This window comes from Panthera uncia, chromosome E1 (assembly GCF_023721935.1).
Source record: "Panthera uncia isolate 11264 chromosome E1, Puncia_PCG_1.0, whole genome shotgun sequence".
NCBI lineage: Eukaryota > Metazoa > Chordata > Mammalia > Carnivora > Felidae > Panthera > Panthera uncia.
In genome coordinates, this window is record NC_064814.1 from 32,829,407 (window position 1) to 32,846,991 (window position 17,585).

A 17,585-nucleotide genomic window follows, 5' to 3' on the forward strand; every position below is an offset into this window, starting at 1 on the left:
TGATCTCACAGTCTGTGGGTTCGAGCCCCGCATTGGGCTCTGTGCTGACAGCTCAGAGCCTGGAGCCTGCTTCCGATTCTGTGTCTCCCTCTCTCTCTGCCCCTCCCCTGCTCATGCTCTGTCTCTCTCTGTGGCAAAAATAAATAAAAACATTAAAAAAAAAATTTAGAAAGGCTAATATTCTGTACAGCTATAGGTAGAGCAGACTGAGTCTTGATTACAACTGCATGCTGCTACAGACTGTTCGATTTATGCAAGAGTAATATGGGCTATGTAGACTTTGCAGTTCAATTAACCAACCAGGCTGTTGGGGTGCTGGTAGCAACAGCTGATCCTTCAAGGTCTACAAAATGATACACGAGGTAGTTAAGAGTTTTAAATTCTTGGACAGGAAATGGTGTGTGGACAACTGACCCTAGTATAAATCCATTTCAAACTGTGTTTTTCTTCTTTCTTTCCTTTTTTTTTTTTTTTTTTAGGAGAAATGCTGTACTTAACCAAGTATATCATGGGAATCTATGTATTTCCCTCCCTCCCTCCCAGTTCTGCTCTCATCCCCCCAAACTTGGATTCTGATTCTGAATTCTAAGGCAAAGGATAGAATAGGGAAGTGACTAGTTAACTTCTTTGATCCATAAACTTGAGTGTGTCAGTGTCAGGTAGTTCTGTGAAAATAAAGGTCAATATTTCTTCTGTGTCAGAGTGAAGTACACATTTACATTTGAATCAGTAGGCCATTGCCTTTTCTTTTTTCTGAAACACCCCTGGAATAGTAGGGTCCCTGGGATTGTTGAACCATGGGATATCTAATAACAGTTCAGTAAAGCTAAACTTGAACTGAAATGTTCTTTGTGTAAGGTAGTCAGTTTTTTACTTTCTGGGCAAGAGATGACAGTCCCATGCCATGTAGCAATTTCATTTTTTTTTCTGAACTGGCAGTATTGGCAGAATAAGCTAACTTGTTACAGTGACTTTCTGAGACCATTTTAAAAACTCTCAAGTCACAGTTCACTGTGGTAAAAGTTACGTATTTGAAGTACATGTTAACACCTCTGTTTAAAAGGTACAGCATATCTTTATTAGGGATTGTATACTTAAGCCAGATTTTGGAGAATTTTTCCAGCGTTTACTTTCTCAGGATGGTAGAGAATTCTAGGTGTGGGTAAAGCTGGAGCCTTGGACAAGCTGTTTCAGTTTTTTCTCTATTTTTCCTTTGCTAGGTAGATTATATCTTTGGCAAAAGATGATTACACTAGCCTTGTAGGGAGTTAGCATCTCATTTTATGGATGGCACCTTGCTAGTTCTTTGTATCTTCAAAAAAATATTTAAGGCAGAAAAAGTTAATAATTAATAATCTACATTATTGTAGATTATTGTCTTGTATGATACATTAAAACACTGTACATACTTAGAATTCTCAGAATAACCATGCTATGATCTTTCATTGTAGGTCATGTGAAACTAACAGACTTTGGACTATGCAAGGAATCTATTCATGATGGAACAGTCACACACACATTTTGTGGAACAATAGAATACATGTGAGCTGCATGTTGAAAGAAATATAACTGGTTTGGGGGTAATAGCTGACTTTTACCTGGCTACGTAATAATAGTGTGCTATATTTTCGATAGCAACAATTGGCTCTGTATATTGTTTTAAAAATTCTAATTCAGACGACATGCAAATGGGTGAATTTTTTAGGAGTATTATTTTTCTCATTGTAGGGCCCCTGAAATCTTGATGAGAAGTGGCCACAATCGTGCTGTGGATTGGTGGAGTTTGGGAGCATTAATGTATGACATGCTGACTGGAGCAGTAGGTGCACAGTTAAAAGCTGCATGTATTCTGGTCTGTGCTGGGTAGTTATAAATCATTATAGGAAAAGACTTTTCTGTGCTTTCTAAAAGTGTTACTGATGGAGTAAAAAAAAAAAAATTAAAAAAAATCATGCTAATAATGCTTTATTAGTAGTACTTCCCCTGTACTTTTAAAAACATTTTTGTTTAAATGATCTGCCACGGCAGTCCTGTGAAACAGGTATAAAATAGGTACTGCCCTTATTTTGTAAATAGAGAAAGTAAAGAATATAAGCACATGGCTCACATATTACCACACAAAGTTAATAGTGGAAACCCAGTTTCTTCTAGGATGTTGCTGTTTCTTCTGTCCCATTGCTTAAAAACTACAGATCTTTAGCAGTCAGCCCATATCACAGCATATATTTCTGGTGTCTATGCATAACTGACTAATTCAGGAAATCGATGATTTTATTTTTTTTATATGCTGATTTTTCTCACTCTTTTCTGCTCCTAGCCCCCGTTCACTGGGGAGAATAGAAAGAAAACAATTGACAAAATCCTCAAATGTAAACTCAATTTGCCTCCCTACCTCACACAAGAAGCCAGAGATCTGCTTAAAAAGGTAGGACACCAAACAATAAGCCACAACTACTGGGATTTAAATGGATATAATTGAATATACGTTTTGAATAAGGAATCATACACATATATTAAAAAAAGAAAGCCTACAGTTTTTGCAGGTAAAGTACAAATTTGTTTAAAGATTTTCTTTATTTTTTATTCCTAAACAGTATTTAGTAGTAATTAATAAGTCATATTTTCTCAAAATAGATTAGCAGTATAGACAAGCAAATTTTATAAATGAAAACTAATCAATTTGACTAAGGTTCATCAATTTTTTTCCTCCTCCCTAAAGCTGCTGAAAAGAAATGCTGCTTCTCGTCTTGGAGCTGGTCCTGGGGATGCTGGAGAAGTTCAAGTAGGGATTGATCTGTTTGGTGGTTTGAGTGGAAGATAGTGCTAATTTTATGTATTTGTGAAGCTTGTATGTAGTTGTTTACAGCTTATTTTGTGATTGGTATAACTTCAAATAGGCAGTTACTTTGTCAATCCAGTGAAGTCTGTTTCCCTTGATTTTTCTTTCTGCTCCCTTTTTCTAGGCTCATCCATTCTTCAGGCATATTAATTGGGAAGAACTGCTGGCTAGGAAGGTGGAACCCCCTTTTAAACCTCTGTTGGTATGTATACACGAAAGCATATTATTTGAAAGACCTCGTGCTTTTTTAGAATAAGAAAATCTCAGAGCATTCAGAAACATTTTGTTTATACTAACAATTTGGAAAACTTTGACTTCTCTTCAGAATCTTTATTCTATGCAGTCTTTTCAAGGACTTACTACCAGTAGCAATTGATGAGTGTAAGATGATTAACTTTTTTTTAATGTTTATTTTTGAGAGAGAAAGAGAAAGTATAAATGGGGGAGGGGCAGAGAAAGCAGAAGACAGAGTCCCAAGCAAGCTCTGCGCTGTCAATGCAAAGCCTGATGTGGGGCTCAAACCCACAAACTCTGAGGTCATGACCAGCGGCAAAGTTGTACGTTAAACCACGTGAGCCACCCAGATACCCCTATATTAACTATTTTTAGGTTGGTTGCTAAAGACAATTAAATATTTCAAGTAGTTGGAACATTTTTAAATTTTTTTTTAATGTTTATTTATTTTTGAAGGAAGGGAGACAGAGCATGAGTGGGGGAGGGGCAGAGAGAGAGGGAGACATAGAATTCGAGGCAGGCTCCAGGCTCTGAGCTGTCAGTGCAGAGCCCAGCGCGGGGCTCGAACCCACAAACCACGAGATCATGACCTGAGCCAAAGTTGGTTGCCCAACAGACTGAGCCACCCAGGTGCCCCTAGTAGTTGAAACTTTTTTGCATTTTTTTTTTTTTTTTTTTTTGCTTAGATCTACCCTATTTTATTTTAAAATAAAATTTAAAAAAATTTTAATGTTTTATTTATTTGCTTATAAATGTTTATTTGTTTTGAGAGAGAGAAAGAACGTGAGGAGGGGAGGGGCAGAGAGAGAGGGCCAAGCAGGCTCCCTGCTGTCAGTGCAGAGTCCAGTGCATGGCTCCATCCCACGAACCGTGAGATCATGACCTAAGCTGAAATCAAGAGTCAGATGCTTAACTGACTGAGCCACCCAGGCACCACAAAAGTTTTATTTATTTAAGTAATCTCTGCATCCCACATGGGAGTTGACCTCACAATCCTGAGATCCAAGAGTCTCATGCTCTTCCAACTGAGCCAGCCAGGCGCCCCTATTTTATTTTTTATTTCTAATTGAAGTTTAGTTGATGTATAATATTATATAAGTTTCAGGTATGTAGCATAATGATTTAACATTTATATACATAACAAAATAGTCATCAAGGTAAGTGTGGTTACCCTCTGATTCACCCTTATTTTGAATTGAATTTTCTGGAAATTTTTTCTTAAAAATACAGCATATATGTGTATTAGTTTGCTAGGGTTGCTGTAACAAAGTACCACAGGCTAGGTGGCTTAAAGCAGAAGTTTATTGTATTCCAGCTCTGGAGACTAGATGTCCAAGGTTAAGATGTTGACAGGCTTGGTTTCTTCTGAAGGCTCTGAGAAACTTCTCTTCCATTCTGCCACTCTCCTGGCTTTTGGTGGTTTGCTAATAACAATCTTTGGGGATCCTTGGCTTGTAGGCATATCACCTGATCCCTGCTTTTATGTTTGCATTTTCCTTTTATGCAGATCTGTGTCCAGATTTTCCCTTTTTATCAGGATACCACTCATACTGAATTAGGATCTTCCCTGCTCCAGAATGGCCTCATCTTAACTAATTTCATCTTCACTGACTCTCATTCCAAACAAGGTTCCATTCGGAGGTCCTGGGGGTTAGAACTTCAACATATGAATGTTGAGGGGGACACAACTCAGATCATTACAATATGTTTATGAGTAAATGGGTTAGTGTGTTCTTGTCTTTCTCCCACCTCAGAATGTGAGAAAACATAGTTTATATTTCTTGAAATGAAGGTGGAGGAGGAGGAGGATAATGATGATGATAATTTGGTCCTGGAGCACAGGTTAACTTGCTTTAAAATTTTCACATATACAATTGTAAGGATATGTACCCTCATGTACCAATTGTCCAGCTTGTCAGGTCATCTTATTTAAATGTAAATATACTGCTATGCTATCATTACAACTTAAAAAGCTGACAAGTTCCCCAGTTTCTTTTGCTTTGTTTTGCTCCCCATTGGTTTGTTTCAGTGATGATTCAATCAAGGTCTATGTACAGTTTGGTTATGGTGTCTCTTAGTTCTTTTTCCATCTGTAGATAATACCCACTCCCGCTCAATTCCTCTCCTGAGGACTTACTGAAGAAACTGGGTTATTTGTCCTGTAGGGTTCCTTACATTTTGATTTTGTTGATTTTTAACCCCATAGTGTCATTGACCATATTCATCTGTTCCCTGTATTTCCAAAACCTAGTAGTTAGATTTAGATGCTTAATCTGATTCTGATTAAACTTTTGATGTTGTATGTTTTGGTCATTTGTATTTTTTTTTTTTTTTTTTTTAGTAATGTTAGTGGTCATTGATCATTGCCTACATCAGTAATTCTCAGCTAAGTTCAATTTGCCAAGGTTTGGAGACAAGTTGTCACAATTTGGGGAGGGGATACTACTGGAATGCAGTGGATAGAGGCCAGAGATGCTCCAGACATCCTGTATTACACAGGACAGGCCTCTACAACAAGAATTATGAAGCCCAAGATGTCAGTAGTGCGGAGATTGAGAACCTCTAGCCTAGTTTCAAGATTTCATTAGGGGTTTGCAAAATTGTTTTGTTTTAATACTATTATTCATTCTTCATTACTGAATTTATCCATAAAGAGAAACTCTTACATTTCCTACAGGAAAGGCAGGATAAATGTTTCTTTCCCAGTTTTCAAAATAATAAATTAGTTCCATAACATCTTCCCAATTGACCAATGAATTGTATAATTTTTTTTTAAGTATAATTATGAATTCATGCCTTTTATTTGTGTTTCAATCCATTGCACTAATCTTTAGTGATGCTCATCTTTTACCATCTTTGGATACTGGGTGCTTCTTCATATTGGTTCCTAAGCTCTTTTGACATGACCACAAAGTCTGTTGTACCAGAGAGAAAGAATTAAGGAAACACATGTAGTTAGATTTAGGTGACATTTTTGTCAATAGTACCCAAAGCTATCTACACATTCAATGCAACCAATCAAAATTGCACCAGCATTCTTCTCGAAGCTAGAACAAGCAATCCTAAAATTTGTATGGAACCACAAAAGGCCCCGAATAGCCAAAGTAATTTTGAAGAAGACCAAAGCAGGAGGCATCACAATCCCAGACTTTAGCCTCTACTACATAGCTGTAATCATCAAGACAGCATGGTATTGACACAAAAATAGAACATAGACCAATGGAATAGAATAGAAACCCCAGAACTAGACCCACAAAAGTATGGCCAACTAATCTTTGACAAAGCAGGAAAGAATATCCGATGGAAAAAAGACAGTCTCTAACAAATGGTGCTGGGAGAATTGGACAGCAACATGCAGAAGGATGAAACTAGACCACTTTCTTACACCATTCACAAAAAACAAACTCAAAATGGATAAAGGGCCTGAATGTGAGACAGGAAACCATCAAAACCCTAGAGGAGAAAGCAGGGAAAAACCTCTCTGACCTCAGCCGCATCAATTTCTTACTTGACACATCCCCAAAGGCAAGGGAATTAAAAGCAAAAATGAACTATTGGGACCTCATGAAGATAAAAAGCTTCTGCACAGCAAAGGAAACAATCATCAAAACTAAAAGACAACCAACAGAATGGGAAAAGATATTTGCAAATGACATATCGGACAAAGGGCTAGTATCCAAAATCTATAAAGAGCTCACCAAACTCCACACCCAAAAAACAAATAATCCAGTGAAGAAATGGGCAGAAACCATGAATAAACACTTCTCTAAAGAAGACATCCAGATGGCCAACAGGCACATGAAATACAAATCAAAACCACACTCAGATATCACCTCACGCCAGTCAGAGTGGCTAAAATGAACAAAACAGGAGACTATAGATGCTGGCGAGGATGTGGAGAAATGGGAGCCCTCTTGTACTGTTGGTGGGAATGCAAACTGGTGCAGCCGCTCTGGAAAGCAGTGTGGAGGTTCCTCAAAAAATTAAAAATAGACCTACCCTATTACCCAGCAGTAGCACTACTAGGAATTTACCCAAGGGATACAGGAGTACTGATGCATAGGGGCACTTGTACCCCAATGTTTATAGCAGCACTTTCAACAATAGCTAAATTATGGAAAGAGTCTAAATGTCCATCAACCGACGAATGGATAAAGAAATTGTGGTTTATATACACAATGGAATACTACTTGGCAATGAGAAAGAATAAAATATGGCCTTTTGTAGCAACATGGATGGAACTGGAGAGTGTGATGCTAAGTGAAATAAGTCATTCAGAGAAGGACAGATTCCATATGTTTTCACTCCTATGTGCATCCTGAGAAACTTAACAGAAAAGACCATGGGAGAGGGGAAGGAAAAAAAATGGTTAGAGAGGGAGGGAGCCAAAACATAAGAGACTCCTAAAAACTGAGAACAAACTGAGGGTTAATGGGGGGTGGGAGGGCGGGGTGGGTGGGTGATGGGTATTGAGGAGGGCACCTGTTGGGATGAGCACTGGGTGTTGTATGGAAACCAATTTGACAATAAATTTCATTAAAAAAAAAAAGATTTGGGTGACATTTTTCACAAGAAAATGTACTCAAACAGAGTAGAATGTTGTTATTTCTCCCTGAGCAGTCTCAAGGGATGAAATAAGCTATAGAAAGAAACTTTAGAGCATTTACAAATGTGTTTTGTGTTAAATCTCTGCTTCAGTAGTTTCTCAGGTTTATTATAAACCTGCAGTGGCCAACTGAGCAAATTATATCTAACAAGGAATTTAGCCAATGGACTAGGCACACTGAAGCTTTGTAAGTGGGGAAGATTGACATTCAGATTTTTTTGGAGGGGGTGGGAATGTGAGAGAGCACATGTGGGAGGAGCAGAGGGAGAGGGAAAGAGAATCCCAAGCATGTTCCATGCCCAACCCAGAGCCCAAAGCAAGGCTTGATCCCTCAACTGTGAGGTCATGACCTGAGTGGAAATTGAGAGTCAGATGCTTGGGGTGTGGGTGGGGGGTGGTGCCTGGATGGCTCAGTTGGTTAAGCGTCCAACTTCAGCTTGGGTCATAATCTCACAGTTCATGAGTTCAAGCCCCGCATTGGACTCTTTGCTGTCGGCAGGGAGCCCACTTCAGATCTTCTGTTTCCCTTTCTCTCTCTGCCTCTCTCTCTCTCAGAAGCAAATAAATAAACACTTAAAAAACAAAGATGCTTGGGGTGCCTGAGTGGCTCAGTCCGTTAAGCGTCTAACTCTTGATTTTGGCTCAGGTCATGATCTCACTTGAGCCGCGCGATGGGCTCCACACTGACAGTGCAGAGCCTGCTTGGAATTCTCTCTCTTTCTCTCTCTCTCCCCCCCCCCCCCCTCCCCCTCTCAAAATAAGTAAACTTAAAAAAAAGCTAAAAAAAAAAGTAAAAAGAGTTGGACACAACTGAGTGAGCCACCCAGGTGATCTGACAGACTTTTTATAAGAATGATAAAGAATGGTAAAGGTGTACTATAATCTATTTTAATATATGTCTAAAGTTTGAAGATGTAATTTGACCTTTGATACTTTCCACCTGTGTTTATTCTTTAGTCTTTGCCTACTAAGAGTATTCTGATATTTTATTACAGTCAAATCCTGTGAAAAGAGTTCTATCTAGAGTCTTGTCTAATGCAAGTAATGCATTTGATTGATATATATAATACAGACATTCATCATTTTCTAATCATTTTGTTTTTTCATAAAGCAATCTGAGGAGGATGTGAGTCAGTTTGATTCAAAGTTTACACGTCAGACACCTGTTGACAGCCCAGATGACTCAACTCTCAGTGAAAGTGCCAACCAGGTCTTTCTGGTAAGTGAAAGAATTTCATATTGCCACAAGAAATTTAAGTATTAGGATGGGCCCTTTTCAATAAGAAAATTCAATTTGCTTCTTTGCAGTTCATGTAGATAACCTGAGATGCTATTTTTTATTAAGTTTTCTACCTTGCTAAGTTAAAAAATTCTCATAATCCAGATTCCATTTTAGCAGTTAGAATAGGACTGTATGATTCTTTGGAGTATACATGGGCCACTGACTTAAAATGATGTTTGGCTTAGCAAATCTCAATTGAAAGTCACACAGTTATAACAGTAGGAGGAGAAGAACTCACTGTAACTATTCTATTCCTGAAATAGCTACAAATTTTTGGTACTTTTTAGTGTAACTTTGTAGGGGATTTTTAACCTGTTAATAGTGAATATTTGGCATCAAAATATATTGGTTCATATGTAATAGTAAATATATTAATCCTCATTGTAGAAGTTTCTGTACTGTTTTATACCTTGTCTCTTCAGGTAGAAAAAAAGCTTTTAGATTTTTTTTAAAGATTTTTTAGATTTTGATCAAAAACCTCATTTTGTATCTTTTTTTTTTGTTACTTGTCATTATCCTTTGTCATTTCTTTTTGGACTACATCTAGAGAGAGTGGAATATGGAGAAAGTAAGCATTTGGAAGGTTTTTTTTGTTTTGTTTTTTGTTTTTTTTTCTATTTCTGAGTTTACCACATTTATCACCAACTTAATTGTCCATTTTTTTATACTGTTCACAGTGTAATACACAGTAGTGTTGTATATTTTGGGGTGGAGGGTAAGTTCTAAAGTTAGCATGGAATGCAAAAATTGTGTATGGTCAAAATTATTCTTAAATCACCACAGTACAGTATGGCTTTGAGTAACTAACATTGAATAGTAATATTATAAGTGTATGATTGTATAGTGTTATAAGAATAGAGCATATATGCAAAATATAATTTTACAGTCTTTTTAATTACATAAGAGATGAAATATGAATGCATGTTGTTAAGTTTATATCTACACGATGCAAAGTCATAGTATACCCCTTGGTAAAATATCTTGTGTTCAGTTAGTGAAGTAGACATGATTCATTTTATTTTTCTTTTCTAAATTTTTTTTTAACATTTATTTTTGAGAGACAGATACAGAGCATGAGTGAGGGAGGAGTGGAGAGAGAGGGAGACACAGAACCCAAAGCAGGCTCCAGGCTCTGAGTTGTCAGCACAGAGCCTAATACAGGGCTCAAACTCAGGAACCATGAGATCATGATCTGGGCCACCCAAGCACCCCAACAGGATTCATTTAAATTCTGGCATCGCTTTCTTTTTTTCTCTTCTGTGGAATTTTGTTTTCTACTGATGTGGAGTATATACCTTTGATTTAACATAGAGATCTTTTCCTCAGTTGGGCATTGCAGAGTTTCAACTAGTTTGACAATTTTCCCCCCATAAAAAAGTCTAGAAATTTCTTATCTCACTACAAAGAAATCCAAAGTTGTGGTGGCAAAATTTACATAACTAGGCTCTCATTGCCAGTTAAAGTATTGTTGAACTTTTCATAATAAATTGGCCAACTAATGAACATAAGAATAATTCATTTGTTAGGTTGTAGCCAGATTTCTGTATATAAAGTCAATCTCTTTAGAAATTGATAAAAATCAGTAACATCCTGCTTACTTGGGGATTGTGGTTATAACAACTTCAGTTTAATAATTATTTAAATTCCTCTCACAGAATTAAAGGAAATTCAAAAATGATCAAGGTACAGCCTGGTCCTCTTGGTAGTTATGGCTTTAGTTCACTAGACTATGTGGGGAAATGGCTTCTAAAGTCCACATGTACCTGTCACAAAGTATATGCACTAGAGAATGTACCTCACTGTTTAGGACTTCACCCAGAGCCTTGTTGAGTCGTTTTACTATAATTCATATGCCTATATATAGATGACTGGAATAATAAATAAAAGGGAAGGTAGATGGAGGACTGATTGATAGCAATTGATAGGACATTGGCAGCAAGAGAAAGGACAACTGGTGTGGCCTAATAGCAAGGTCCAAGAAAGAACTAAAGCTAGCAAAACCGAATAATTGCGAATTAAAAAAATTTAGTTTTTTTTTTAATCATGAAAATATCAAATCTATCCAGTCATTGGTATAAAATCAGAAGATCACACATGCCAATTTAAAGAACTGTATTTTTACTTTGTCCTAATAATGAGAAACTGGGGAGTGATAATCTTAGTTGCTTATGTGCATGTGGCTAGAAACCCTAGAATTTTCTTTGCATATATCATATTTAATATCTTAATGTGGAGCCTACAATGTCCTGTTTTGTTCTGCTCCTTTCAGTAGAGTAGAATATTCTTTGCTGGCATACGAAGCTCAATTAAATTCTGCCTTCTTGAGGTCTGTGCCTCAAGAAATGGTTGGAAAGAAGCTAACAGATGTGAAATGAGACTGGGGAGACGGGTGTATACAGAGCAGTGGTTTTAGGTGTGCATTGTTGTTTTGGTGTGTCAGAGACTGAAACTACATTTTCTTGATTTATATAACAGAATGCCATTCTGTAGTCTACTTTTTCTGTCTTTCAGGGTTTTACATATGTTGCTCCATCTGTACTTGAAAGTGTGAAAGAAAAATTTTCCTTTGAACCAAAAATCCGATCACCTCGAAGATTTATTGGCAGCCCGCGAACACCTGTCAGGTATTCAGAGTTTGTTGTTCTCACTGTCTTTCTTTCTTTCTTTCTTTTCTTTTCTTTTCTTTCTTTGTTTAACCTAGAAGAGCATCACTTAAATGTGTGCCAAGTTACATAAACAAAAGAGGTGTCATACTCTATTTGGCTAACATAAGAACAGCATCTACATCTTCGTATATTGAATGCTATATAGTTTACCTTCCCTCCTGTGAAAGAAAGTAAGCTACTGTATTGGCAAATGTCTTCTTTACCCATTCATTCAACATTTATTGTGTGCCAGGGGCTGTGCTACATGCTGGGGACACGTGATTAACATAGGAATTGTCCTTGTTCTGATGAAGCTTATAATTGAGTGAGAAGAGAGTCACAATAACTAAAGAAGGAAATACAAAAAATATGTAAGCACAAGTAGTGTTCAAGTACTATTTGAAGAAAAATAGAGTGTGGTGGTAGAGAGCAGAGAATAATAACAAGGGGGCTCCTATTCATGGTCGTCAGAGAAAGGTCTCTCAGGTGAAGTAACATCTAAGAATGAAGAGAAAAAGCCACTCATACAAAAAATAGAAGTACAAGGGTGTTACAGGTACAGCAACAGCCCATGCAAAAGCCCCAAGGGAGGAAAAATCTTGGTCTTCATAATGAAAGGGTGGTCAACATTCCTGACATGTGAGTTTGTCTTAAATACATTTATCTTAAATGCAGTGGGAAGCTGTTTTAAGTAGGGAAGTACAATGACTTTAAAAAAAAAAAAAAAGTATCATTGAGTATTTTACAGAGGCAGGTACAGAGATAAAGAGACCAGTTAGGAAATTCTAGCAGTTAGTCTAGAGGAGCAATGGCTCAAATTTAGCCTTTGTACTAATTCACACAAAAATAAAATTGAATGAAAATAAGTGTCATCCCTTTAAATGTAAGGGAAATATTTCCTGTTGAGATAATCCTTGAGATAAATGAATGATAGCTCTTCCTTGTCTTAAAGCCCAGTCAAATTTTCTCCTGGGGATTTCTGGGGAAGAGGTGCTTCAGCCAGCACGGCAAATCCTCAGACACCTGTGGAATATCCAATGGAAACAAGTGGAGTAGAGCAGATGGATGTGACGATGAGTGGGGAAGCTTCAGCACCACTTCCCATACGACAGCCGAACTCTGGGCCATACAAAAAACAAGCTTTCCCCATGATCTCCAAACGACCAGAGCACCTACGTATGAATCTATGACAGAGCAATGATTTTAATGAATTTAAGGCAAAAACAGGTGAGGAAGGGATATGTGAGCATCCTGTAAAGTGAAACAAGAAAGCTCAAAATGACAGTCTTGAAGAGTCAGTGTCATTACATTGAACACTTTGGACAGAGGAAAAATAAACATGGATTTTAAAAAAATCAATCAATGGTGCAAAAAAAAAAAAAAAAAACTTAAGCATAATAGTATTGTGGAACTCTTAGGCACATCAATTGATTCCTAGCGACATCTTCTCAACCTTATCAAGGATTTTCATGTTGATGGCTCAAAACTGACAGTATTAAGGGTAGGATGTTGCTTCTGAATCACTGTTGAGTTCTGATTGTGTCGAAGAAGGGTTATCCTTTCATTAGGCAAAGTATGAAATTGCCTGTAATACTTGCAACTAAGGACAAATTAGCATGCAAGCTTGTTCAAACTTTTCCAGCAACATGGAATCAAAGACAAAAGAAACTTAACAGTTGATGTTTTACGTGCAAACAACCTGAATCTTTTTTTTATATAAATATATATTTTTCAAATAGATTTTTGATTCAGCTCATTATGGAAAACATCCCAACTTTAAAATGCAAAATTATTGGTTGGTGTGAAGAAAGCCAGACAACTTCTGTTTCTTCTCTTGGTGAAACAATAAAAATGCAAATGAATCATTGTTAACCACAGCTGTGGCTCGTTTGAGGGATTGGGGTGGACATGGGGTTTATTTTCAGTAACCCAGCTGCAATACCTGTCTGTAATACTAGGAAAAAAAAAAATCTATTTAATCATTTCTACTTGCAGTACTGCTATGTGCTAAGCTTAACTGGAAGCTTTGGAATGGGCATAACTTGTATGTCCTACATTGCATCCTTGTCCTGGGCCTGCATTGCACTGGAAAAATATCGCCCCCTGTTCTTATACCAGTATTTGGTTCAAGACGCCAAATATTTTCAGCCTATGGCTGAAGAAGGATGGAAAAGAGGATAAAATACATACTGAGGGCAGTAAAGTGAGGGAGAGAGGGAGATCCAGGGGAAGAGGGTGTTATCATGTTCCACTCTCTATGTCTAATCTCTTTACAGCAAATTGTTAAGATTTTAAGTTTTACTTTTAACTGTTTTTGCTGTCTACCTTCCTTACATTTTTTTCCTCAGCAGTTTCAAAAGGAAAAAGAGTTTCTTCTATACTGGGGCTACATTTTTTGATTGTAAAAACATTTGATGGCCTTTTGATGAATGTCTTCCACAGTGAATAAGAAAACTTAGTGGTTTAATTTAGGAAACATGTGAACAAGACATTATGTTTTTGAAATTGTAACAAAATCTACATAAGTGGTATACAGGTACAAAGAATAAAAATAAAGGTAACTTTACCTTTCTTAAATACTTCCTGCCTTAAAGAGCGCATTTCCATGACTTTAGCTGGTGAAAGGGTTTAATGTCTGCAGAGCTTTATAAAAATACATTTCAGTGCATACTGGTATAATAGATGATCATGCAGTTGAGTCTTATCACCTCCTTTTGTTATAATGTCTTCTGAGTGTGCAAAGTCAATTTGTAATATTTTGCAACCCTACAATTTTTTTAAATAGTTGCTGCTTGCTATGTTCTTCAAACCTTTTTGAGCCATAGGATCCAAGCCATAAGATTCTTTATGCATGTTGAATTCAGTCAGAAAAGAGGAAAGCTTTGCTTATTTAAATGGCAATTCAAGTGAGATGAGATGAAATCCTATGACACTGAGCAAAATAGAACCATGAAAAGTGATTGGAAATATACCTTTTCAATTTTGGCAATAAATGAAGAAATTGGTAACAGTTCATCTTTGGACAGAAAGCCTTTTATTTTTTTATTTATTTTTTTATTTTATCACTCCCTCTAGACCCCCTCCTCCCTTATTGCAGCAGCCTACTGAGAACTTTGTAATTGTAGCTAGTAAATTAGAAGCTACAATAAATGATAAGGGCAGAAATTGTACTTAACGTGCAGAGCTTTGTTCTATGACAGTTGATGTCTGAAAAACTAGAACCCAAAAACTATGGTGATAAGTATAGACTTTCTTTCAGATTGTAAATGACTTGTGCTACTCTGATACTTGTTTTCAAATGTGTTTACTAACTGTAGTGTTGACTGCCTAACCAAATTCCAGCAAAATTTTTACCCTAAAATATTCCTCCTCAGTCCTATTTGCTAGTAACATTTGCACTGTGATTGGCTGGCTATATAACCACCCCATAGTTAAACTATTTTCATAATTAGCACTGCCAGCAGTAGTGGCACACACCGCAAATTTTCTGCATAAAATGCATTAATTACATATTTACCATCCATACAAATAGCTTTCAGACTTAATATTGAGTGAAATTAATTTCCTGTGCTGAGGCAAGTTCACTGAAAAATTGTTTTATAAATGGATATCCCTACTCTGACTGTGAAACATGTCAAGTGCCACTTTTAGCGTCACAGACAGAAAGCACACACCTATGCAATATGGCTTACCCTATATTTATTTGTAAAAATCCAAGCATAGTTCAAAATGTATGATGTCAATATTACTAGTCTTAAGTTTCTAAGAGGATTCTTTATGATTATTCCAGGTAAGTGTATAAAAGAGATTAAGTGCTTTCCTTTCATCACTCGATTATTTTCTTTAAAACCAGCTATTACAGGATATTTTTTTACTTTATACATGTTGTTTTTTAATTAAAATCACTGAGAACTGAACTCTACTAATTTTGATTTTATAAGGTTTGTAGCATTACAGAATAAACTGGGATTTATAAACCAGCTGTGATTAACAATGTAAAGAATTATTGAACTTGAACCAGATATTTTGGAAAATTATATTATTTCTTTTTCCCCTTTATGGTCTCACGTAATTTGAATCCTTCAAGGAGACTTTTTTCCATACTATTTTTTGAGATAGAAGATAATTGGGGGGTGGGAGGTAAGAATGCATGTATGATACTCCATAAATTCAACATTCTTTAATAAATGATTATAAGCAATACGCATCTTCGATAGTATCAATATACTGAACCTTCAATTTTATTTTAGTTTAAAGAAAGATTTTTTTTTTTAATGTTTATTTTTGAGGGAGAGAGAGAGAGTGCGAGTGGGGCAGGGGCAGAGAGAGAGGGAGACACAGAATCTGAAGCAGGCTCCGGGCTCTGAGCTATCAGCACAGAGCCTGATGCAGGGCTCGAACTCACAAACTGTGAGATCATGACCTGAGCTGAAGTCGGATGCTTAACCAACTGGGCCACCCAGGCGCCCTGAGCCTTCGATTTTATATTTAATGTAGGACCTATTTTGGTTAGTCATGTGGTTCCTAGTCTACAAGGGTTAGATCTAAGAATATTCCCATGAGAAATGTTGAATTTATGAAGAATGGATTTTGAGGCTTTGAAAATGGTTAATTTCTCAAAAACATCAGTATCCAAACATCTACCCTTTTTCATAGGAGTAGACACTAGCAAGCTGGACAAAATAATCATAAAAGTATTTGTCACACCATGACCTGTGGTCTGTTACTGATTGATATAAAACTTTTGTGTGTGATTCTTAATTTATCACTACAGCACAAATGTTATCTCAGTGGATTATTTGAAGTAACATCTGAAAAATGGGTTCATCTGTGTTCTTTAATTATTTTATTCCTGTCCCAAGTTGGCTTTGCATCTATCAGAGTAAATATTAAGCTGCCTTATTAGGAGTGCTATGAGGGTAACACATTTTTCTGCTTTTCATCTTGTATTTAGTTTACTGTATTAAGTATTTGATTTCGGATTGAATGAATGTAAATAGAAATTAAATGCAAATTTGAATGAACATAAAATAGAAGTGATTTTTTTTTTTTTAAATCCACAGATAGGAAGAAATAACTATCAGGTGCACAAATGGTTTCAATAATTATTTTCATTAATATACCAGATATGTTCAGGTTCTCATATTTAGTAACTACTTATATATATGAGGACTAACAGTTGTAAAAACTTTCTGCTGAGAAATTGAAGCTACTTAAATATATAACAAGTTTTAGTACTAATATATATTAGATGTTACACACTTGTAATTTCCAAGTTCTGTCCAATAGTTGAATTGGTTACTTAAAAAAAAGCTCATGTGAAAAATTATGTGAAACTAGTTTCATTACAGATACACTAGGAAGACTTTCTTGTCCTAACAAGTTTGTTCAGCCACACTTGTCAACAACATTTGATCATTGGGTGTGTATGTGCTACATAATGTCATGCCCCAAATCTGTTTTTAACTAATGTCTCAACATATCTGGTGTAAGATGGGTGTTTTGTATAAGCCACTTATTTGAGGCAATTCTATCACACTTGGATGATTTCTTTATAGAAGTTCTCAAACTGACTTTTTTATTAAACATAGTTGCAGCTCCTTTTTTTTTTTTTTTGTTTTTTTGAGATAATGTGAGCAGGGGAGGGACAGAAAAAAGGGGGAGAGAATCCCAGGCAGTCAGTGCAGAGCTTGACACAGGGCTCAAATTCACCAACTGTGAGGTCATGACCTGCACTGAAACCAAGAGTCGGACTGAACCACCCTGGTGCCCCATAGAGTTGCAGCTCTTAATGCTGATAAAACGATCTTTAAGAGGGTGTGATCTGAGTTCACAGAATAAGTGGGTTTTTGAATCCCTATTCCCATTTTTGAGGTGAAAGAGTTTAAGTAGAGAAATGCTTCCAGTTCATTAGTGTTATTGGTAGATGGCATAGCTCTCCTATTACATCCCCCCCCCCCTTTTAAATTCATATGAACT

The 17,585-nt window shown here is 36.6% G+C and overlaps 1 protein-coding gene across 3 annotated transcripts in view; it reads left to right on the forward strand.

The window, feature by feature from the left end:
* Positions 1-17,585, forward strand: part of RPS6KB1 (ribosomal protein S6 kinase B1) — a 112,403-nt gene that overhangs the window by 26,146 nt on the left and 68,672 nt on the right. Inside the window, exons 8-15 of one of the 3 annotated variants that reach the window (XM_049636520.1) lie at positions 1,452-1,542; positions 1,729-1,819; positions 2,318-2,425; positions 2,720-2,782; positions 2,964-3,041; positions 8,791-8,898; positions 11,473-11,585; positions 12,559-17,189. In XM_049636520.1, the coding sequence (XP_049492477.1) occupies positions 1,452-1,542; positions 1,729-1,819; positions 2,318-2,425; positions 2,720-2,782; positions 2,964-3,041; positions 8,791-8,898; positions 11,473-11,585; positions 12,559-12,796 (890 nt within the window). In that variant the 3' untranslated portion in view covers positions 12,797-17,189. Of the gene's footprint in view, positions 1-1,451; positions 1,543-1,728; positions 1,820-2,317; positions 2,426-2,719; positions 2,783-2,963; positions 3,042-4,580; positions 6,873-8,790; positions 8,899-11,472; positions 11,586-12,558; positions 17,190-17,585 lie in introns of those variants that run through there. The other 2 variants (XM_049636524.1, XM_049636521.1) reach the window with 2 other exon arrangements.